We start from the raw sequence: 9,322 nt of genomic DNA, 5'->3' as shown, positions 1-9,322 counted from the left end.
ATATAAACCATTTAGCTACCTGTATTTGTAATCATATCATCATGTGTATTATACATGTATATTAACTCAAAAATTTGAAACTTTAAATGTTTATATCTAATAAACTAATAAAGTTATATTAAAAATTCAAATGCCATTTACTATTTAATTAAAAATCCAAACATTTTATTATATTCAAAATATGTGTTCCCATTTAAAAGACAAAAAGACAAAGTTGACACCCTTACAAGGCATAAGGGATGAACATAAAAAGTTTTAAATAGTTAATAATTTAAGAATAATGTGTAACTAAAGAAAACCAAAAATAATGTTTAAATTATATTTATTCTACAAGTAAATGAGTGGGTTATGATAAAAAAATCAGTCTGTATACTGTAGTATAGTTATCATTTGTAAAGCTGGAAGTAAAACATTTTTGTAATGTTTGGTTTAATTGTAATTTCCTGATCTATTGTTACTAGACCAGGAATTAAATATTTATAAACATTTTTGAAAATGATAGTATTATTAATTTTGTAAAAAGAAGAAAAACAAAATATTTTAGTACATAAGACGAAATGGAATGAATCGTAGAGGAGAGAGGACCTCGGGATCACCGAAGGTAATCTCTTTTCGCGCAGTACGTTTATGACATTAAGTTTTCATTTTGTGTATTGTTTTATTGTGTATATTTATTTTGTATGTTTTGCATTGTTTAATTATATCTATAATAATTACATTTGAGTTATTATTAAACTTTTATTACTTTAAGTTAAGACACTAGGGTAGTTTCTTTTAAGATTTCTTTTAAAGTTTCAAATTTCAAATTACTTGTCAATTCCTAAAATAGTAAGTTTCTTTTACGTCAGTAAACATTTCTACAATTTTCGTTTGTGAGGTTCATTAAAAGTTGGACACCACCGGAGAAGTCATTCAAAATACGCCACTGATTACTGGATTGTTCTATTTATGCCCTATCTTATCCTTATAAGTTTATGATACGATAGTATTACATTGTTACTTCAATAAACCGAGTTGCTTTTGCATTTAATATCGCTGTGTAACCGTATGGAGTATTGTTAAATTAATTTTATGCGCAACGTGTGTTAAATATTCGTTAAAAATGGCTGGTGTATTGACGAGATCAAAATGTTTAATTTTTGGAGATGCTAAAGAGCTTAGTAATAATACATTGCCAACTTATGAAGACGTTATGCAATATTATTTGTATATAAAACATCGACTCAAACCCGATATTACTTCAAAAGAACTAAGTATAAATTCTATAGCTAAAATTGTAACATCTAACATAGAAAATATATGGCATAATTCCAATAGTATTACACAACCGAGTGTTACAATTAATTAAAACGTACCATGGCAAGTATCGGAATAAAGTCAGCAAAGGGCAGGGGATATTGTGAGACGTATAAAAAAAAATGGAATATCTCCAAACTGAAATAAGAAGTAGTCTTTTTGACATGGTGGCATGTAAATGTGTTGTTTAGTACATGTATGCGTGAAAAATCTCGAAAAGTTCCAAATATTGAATAAATATTTATTAAAGATCAAAGAACAACCGGACAAATGTTTATATCTTTAATTGACTTTCAACCACAAAAAACTAAAAAGAAAAATATAAGAAAAGAATCTGTATGTTATTCGTTGAAAAAATTGTGTGTTGTTGTCTGTCTGTTCTATTATATTATATACAGTTGTGTAGTATTAGTGTTAAGAGCGAATGGACAATCTGCGGTATCATATCTTAACTGTGAGTATTGAGTTTAGTTTAATTTTTGTATTATTGCATCTTTAACCATTGATTTATAATTGTTTTTTATCTGCATTTAGTTGAGTTATTCAAACATTTTGTGTGTGAAATAAATTTGAATTTAATATCATACCTGCTCGTCGAGGAACGCGTCGTCTGGCATGAGCTCCGTCAAGAACGCGGCCGGCCCCTCGAACCCGAGGACCGGCTGGCGCTCAGGCGGATGGCCATGCACCTGTGGCGGACTCATAGGGCCCGATCGGCTGAACAGGTGGGTGAACCGGACTCACGGTGAGATGACTTATCGTTTCACCCTAGTGATGTCCGGCCACGGCTGCTTTAACGAGTACTTAGACCGTATTCGCAAAGCAGCCGCGCTGACGTGCGACCGCTGTTCGGATCGCTCGGAAGAAGCTGACAGCGCTCTGCACACCCTCTTCCGGTGCGAGACGTGGGCCCAGGAACGGGACTCTTTGGAGTCCCGAATTGGGTCCGCATTCCGAGTCGGATCCATGGTGGACCTGATGTTGGTGAGCCGGGAGGCATGGAAGCTCATCTAGGCGTTCGCTGAATCCGACTTGAAAACGAAGAAGGAAGCGTTAGGCCCGAGACAGAGACAACCACGCCGGCCGGCATAAGAGGGCCTGAGGCGTTGGTTTAGGCCGGTGCCTTAGATTCTTGTTTTTGTGTTATTTGTGTTCTGTGAGTTATTTTGCCAACCCTCCCTAACGGTTCCCACTCTGGGATCCGACTAACGGAAGGAAGCCCCACCACGTTGCGAATCAGCTATTGATTAATTTCGAACTGATTCACATCGTGGTGGTGTGAATTATACAGACGGCGTGGGCCTTCCTGAAGTAATGCCTAACAGCAGTTCTAGGGCGGCCTACAGTAATCCAATCGTAGAATTAAAAAGAAGGCTGAGGGCTTAACGTCATAAGAACTTAAGTTCAATAATTCTAGTCAAATCATTAGGTTTTTTAGATTTATTGTTGTGTATTATTTAAAAATTTATTTTTCTGTTTCTAGTGTATTAAATTGTTTCAAGGTCGATTTCATGCAGTGAATTATACTTCAAATCATTTATTCTTACAAATCGTTAAATTTTTATAGTTACTTAATACTCCAGTTATAGTCATTTTAGCTTCTAAGTTATCANCTCCAGTTATAGTCATTTTAGCTTCTAAGTTATCAATATTTTATATACCTTATCATACTTAAGTTGTCGAAAGAAGCGTAAAATTAGTAACAGAAGCATCTGCAGCTGTATGCGGACAAGTTAGAAGGGATGGTGTTATAAGGGCTAGGATTGAGTTTCGTAGGATTATGCGTCATTTTAATTCCAAAAAATATTTTCAATTAAATTAAGTTAATTTTTTTTACTTATATAAAAATATATACATTACAATAAACCAAAAATATATTAACAACTTTTAAATAATGTTTTTCGTAAATTTCGTACAATTTATATATATATATATATATATGTATGTATTTGAATATGAACTAAGACTTTCTAGTACTATTAGAATTATGCTAAATAAAATTATTCTTTTTTCGTTCCACTCTACTGACTATTGATATTCCTGAAAATATATTTTTTTATAGAGACATACCTATATATATTAAACTAGCTTATAAAATATAAAATGTTAGATCGATAACTGTTAGACCAGTATTTCGGAAGTTATTCTCATTTTCATAACTAGGCATAAGGAAGAGTACGACTGGGAAATGACTAGTAATAAATATAGCAGAATCCACTCTTCATTTTCAGTCATTACTTTAAATTATTAATAACTTGATAAATACTGGTCCAAAATTTGTTATCGACCAGTTATTTTATTAGATAATTTTTTATTTTATCAGCTAGTTAAATATCGTTTGATTTAAAAAAACATATAGTACACAGTCTTATCAGATACTAGGGATAAAAATAAAAATTATTTTATAAAGATAAATTAAAATAAATTTAACTAACAAAAACCGAATTTTTTTGTTTTTTTAAACTTATTATTTTAAGAGAAATTGGGTGGTTNTAAACTTATTATTTTAAGAGAAATTGGGAAATTAAGAGAAAAACGTAAAAATATAATTTTGTACTACATATATTGTTCCTATAGTAACAATTAGAGACTAAGTACTTTTATTTTGATACATAGGTACCTAAGAAATATTTTCTAAAAAAGATATACTTTTTATGGAAGACATTAATAGTATTAGTACAAAAAATGCAAAATTTTTCTAGCATCAAGATGCACCTTTTACAATGTACTAGCATAGCCACTGTATACAGTTATCCAATTATTTCAATAATAAAAATCATGTAGTTTTTCCTTCCTTAGTTTGATGATTTTATCTGTGAACATAGGTATAAAAGCTGAAAAGCAAAGGTCTAAATAAATAAATTTGACTTAACTTTTATTTTAATTTAAAATGTTAAGTACACCTTTTAAAGTACAAATTAATTTATTATAAAAACGTATAAAACATTTATTTATTATTATTATATATTGAATACAATATAATTTTCTACAAATTGAGTTGTTACTAATTGGTAATGCTACAAGTAGTAAAATTATTTTTACTAGAACTGTGATACATATCATAAAAAGTGTCTAATAACAGCAGAGTTTACATTAAATTTCAGCAACTGACTAAATTTTTTTTTGATCCGCATTAATTTTACATGATTAGGTGTTATACAGTAATCATATAATAAAAAGTGTTTATTTTTTATAATTTTATATCCTTATTACAAAAAAAAATAATGCTATGTTCGTTTTACTATGATTAGATTTCAATAATACATTTTGTAAATAACTAACTACATTGACATGTACAATTTTATTTTTACCGTCATAATATACTAGGCAGTACAAATTTCATTTCGAATACTATCTAAACAACTTTTCTCAATCTTTATAAAATTACAAATTAAAAATTATATTCTTAAACAGTAAAAAAACCATTAGTTGGTACAAAACATAGGTGATCCGTAAGAGTTGAATTTTCTATGTTCTAGAATTAAGCTTTTAATTAAATAGTGATTTTTATAATCAATTAATTTATGAAATAACATATATTATGATTAATTTTTTAGATTAGATATGTGGGATTTAAAAAAATTAAACATCGAGTTTCATTCATAGAAAGGTAATATTTATAAAAAGAAAATAATATGAATTGAGAGAACATAACACAGTATACAAATTGTGGGTTGCCTGTTATTAACAGTTTGAATTTTGAAGGAAGTAATGTTTTCATGGCAACATTTTCTGTAGTTTTTTTTTATTATTTAGAAAAAAGGTTTATTATTTCCTCGGTGTAGTTAAATATTAATTGTTAAAATGATTTTGTTTAAATAAGATGTAACAAAGGAGAATATTGAATATACATTTTATCCAAATAAATATAGAGCATGTTCAAAGTTACCATGATAATACTTAATAATTTATTATAGCCTGATATATATTATCTTTTGAGTAAAAAATAGACTCTAGTCTTTCAATTTAATACGAATATAGGTGGTAGTAAGGATAATAATTTCCTCTTGTAATTTTCCATAAGATCTTTTTCCATTTCAGAGATCACAGCCAAACATCAATTATAAACATTAAACAATCTATCAATAACAACAGCATTAAGTCAACTTATATAAATTTAATCAAAAGTCTATTCTTCGTAAAAAAATTTAATCAAACCTCAATATCTAAACATCAGTCTACCGTTTTGCCATGGCAGTAAGTCACGTTTAAAGCTAGTACAATTTATAACTCGTTGTACCTGCCAAGACGCGAAAAGCCATTGAGCACCTCAAACATTCAATAAATCACCATCAATATACATCATTTTGTTATAAAATATTATATACTATACAATAAATTTCTTAAATTTTATCACGCTAATACATTTATACAAACAAAATTATCATGATCTGTGTAAATTAGAAATTCCAAAACTTCTTTTAGACCTTTTAATAGTAACATTTTTGGATTGTTGTTTTTTTACTTAGAGTTATTAAGAAAATAATTTTCGATTGTATTACATTTATTGATTCAATTTATTAAAGTTTTATTTTTATACGCGTTCTAGATCTATCATATAAATATATCAATGATGAGCATTAAATGTCACTATGTAATTGAATAAAACAATAATTCATTTGTTTAATTTTAACAATATCTAATATTAATAAACTATAGTTATGAAAAAAAATAAATCCTAAATTTATTTTCCAACATAATTTTTTTAAATGTATGAGGCCTATGCAACAGTTATATTTAAAACTGTTGCATCTTCAATTTCGGATGTATAAATTTAAAAATAAAATAAAAATATTAATTTTTTTATAAAATACTAAAATTATCAAAAAAATCTATGTTTTTTAAAGTTAACTATTTTGTATTGAAAAATAATATGTGAGGTGTATGTTACAAATTTTGTAATACACATCCACTTTGTTCTTAGGAACTATACATACACTGTTATTCTATTATTATTTTTATATTGTTAATTTCACACAAAATTACAGTATATTGTTAGTTTTAAAAACAAAAGACGTTAATGTAAGACACATATTTACAATCACACTAAATATTTTTATTAGTAATTGATTTTGTTAAAATTTTAACAAATTAATTTAAAAAAAGGGTTTGTTATACTTGGAAATCTTGAAGTCTCCATTGTTTTAAACTTTGAAACTGGATCTTCCAAACATATTTTAATGTACATTAAATGTAAAGTTAAAGGATTTTCGTTAAATTTATTGATTATTTAACAGTTATATTTTAAATGTATAAAAAATTGACTTATTATATTAGAAAACAAAATAATCAAAACATAAGCCAGTTATTCAAATATTTACAATTTACATTACATTTGAATACTCAACACGTATTTGTATTCATTTATAAAAAATGTATTATATTGAAAAGAAAAAATTCAAATTAATTGATGTATATATCAATTATGCACAATAATGTCGGACGGGTTTCAATTTAAATGTTAAAAAATGACAGTAAATACTACTATATGTAGTTACTGTCTTACTATATGTAACAAATGCATTTTAAGTAGAACAGAGAACGTGATAAGATTGCTTCGAGAAAATATGAATAACATTAATTTAAAAAGACGCAGTGATAATATAGAATAATTTATGAAACATATAAAAAATGTTCAGAAAAAAACGTGTTAGGCGATGTAACTGTTTATATTAGAACTTTTTGTATTTAATGATTAAATATACAATAAGTAAATTTGATATATTTTTTTAAAAAATTATTTTTGTAATTCTAGTTCTATCTTTAATTATAAAGAATTTAATATTAATATTTCTTCTATTATACCGAATTTTACTGAGTTTAATATGTTTAACAATGTATTAAATTAGGACAGTTGGCAGTGGGCGTACTGAAAAATTTGGCATTTAAAAATAATTAAAAAGAAAAAAATTACAAATTGGAAGGTAGTATTGTTTGTTATAGTGCTACAAACGCCGTGGCAGTGACATTATAAAATCATTTAGTCAAAATACTGGAAATGGTAATAAAAAACTGGTAATTATAATAATGAGCACAGGCACAAAATGGCAAAACCTGTCCTTTAAATCAATCAGAATCACATAATAAAACCGTGTACCGTATTAACGATTTGATTTTCTGTGTATAGTTATATTACATTCATTGATAACTCGACAATTTTTTGGTTCCTCTATAGGTTGGTTGTTGTTGTTCCGATGAACCTTTGCACATAAGCAAATTTTTATACGCTTGTCGATATTCTGAACTCATTACAACGTAAATTATAGGATTTATACATGTGGTCAAGTATATTAAAACATATGCGGTAATGTTCAACGAATGTAAGTCGTCCAGCTCGTGCAGAGTTTTGCTTACAGTGATGGGTAGATAACATGTAACAAACGACACGAAAATCACCAGGATCATCTTTAGCAGCTTTTTATCTTTAGACGACATCTTATCCACTCCGACAGTACTCTGTTTTCGAGTTCTAGGGGAATCTTCTTTTGTTTGAAACACCTGCGCAAAAACATACATAATTTATGAGGCATTATTTTATAATTTTAAAGTGTTTAAATTGAAAAACGTATTTATATAAGTTTTTCCAGTTAGTCAGAGTAAAGTTGGTAACATGTGCGAAAAACAAAGATGGATTTATTATGGTTACAAGGTAGATGTTCTTTAGTGACAGATATTCGCATGATTAATTGAATTGTGACAGTTCATATAGGATTAAACTAAAGGAAAGTATAAGAGCAGTATAGGAAGGTGCACATGTATTATTATTAATGGTTACTCGAAAATCTGACCTAGATTATAAACCGTAAACTGTAACTAAACGAATTATAACATTTTGAGTATAGTCTTGTAAATGTCAAGTTTACTGATGTTTAAAGTAAAATTTAATTGTTAAATCTTCTAAAAAATTATTTCATTAGCTGTTTGCATAATTCGAGGCAAAAATATAAATATTTATAACTATTAGTTTTTATGACAAATTTTATGTTTTAATAGTTATATAATCCAATTATATTGCATTTAAATTTTTCAAAAGTTTTGGATAAGTTAACCATAAATTTAATATACGTTAATTATAAATTTTATAAAAAACAGATAATATTAAAAAAATATATGTTAACTCAAATTGTTATGGATATGTCTTTTTAAATGCTTAACACTTTTTGTTATTATAATAAAAATTGATCACTTGTGTCTAACTAATTAAGTAAAATTAAAACTATATTAAAAACATTATTAATTTAAAAACTAAAAAATATTAAACTCAAAAGCCACAAAAATTTAATGAAAAGTGTATGTGTTTAGCGTTGATAATGTTAACATTGTTTCCGAAATACGTATCCGCGACTTTTCAGTAACTTTTTGTGGCTTTTGAGTTAAATATTTTTAATATTTTTTATTTTTAAAATTAATAATATTTTAATATAGTTATAATTTTACTTACTTATTGATATTAATTAAAATTAATTTTTCAACTCTTTTCACAGCTAAGTCTTCATACCTATTCACTATATAGTACTCAAGCAATTAACAAAAATAGGAAAATAATATTTGCTCAATACTAACTGTTCACAAGTTTTATAAATGTACTTTGAGAATTATTTACTATTTATTTTTTAAGTTATTTGTAAAAAAAATATAAAATAATTTACTCGATTATCTTTTAAATGAATTATATCGCTAATCATTACACGCTACCTAACACGTAACTTAGAATATTTTATGTATATAATGAATCAATTTGTTCAATAACAAATAATAAAAAAATGATAATTGATTTTTTATATCAGTAAAATGACACGATAAAAAAATAACAATGTCTAAACATTGTGAGTGTTTATTATACAAATATTTTAAATGTATTCTAAAAAAAACTCAAGTCTAATGTATTTATTACTAGTTATAATTGTAAAAAAACAAATTAATAGTTTACTACTAACACTAATTAATACATAACAAAAATAAAAAACTATTGCACAGTTTAAAATTTGAAAAATTTTGATAATTGACTACGGCCAAGTTATAAGGA

At 26.7% G+C, this 9,322-nt stretch overlaps 1 protein-coding gene across 3 annotated transcripts in view; it reads right to left on the bottom strand.

The window, feature by feature from the left end:
• Positions 1-5,894: 5,894 nt before the first annotated feature.
• Positions 5,895-9,322, bottom strand: part of LOC126910229 (G-protein coupled receptor moody) — a 94,796-nt gene continuing 91,368 nt past the window's right edge. For all 3 annotated transcript variants that reach the window (XM_050692592.1, XM_050692593.1, XM_050692594.1), the window contains one exon: positions 5,895-7,794. In XM_050692592.1, coding sequence (XP_050548549.1) covers positions 7,435-7,794 — 360 coding nt within the window. In that variant the 3' untranslated portion in view covers positions 5,895-7,434. The remainder of the gene's footprint in view (positions 7,795-9,322) is intronic.

This window comes from Daktulosphaira vitifoliae, unplaced genomic scaffold, assembly GCF_025091365.1.
Source record: "Daktulosphaira vitifoliae isolate Bord-2020 unplaced genomic scaffold, ASM2509136v1 Scaffold_1, whole genome shotgun sequence".
NCBI classification, from domain to species: domain Eukaryota; kingdom Metazoa; phylum Arthropoda; class Insecta; order Hemiptera; family Phylloxeridae; genus Daktulosphaira; species Daktulosphaira vitifoliae.
Note: the sequence above shows the minus strand (reverse complement) of the source record. Positions and strands in the feature narration are given on the sequence as shown.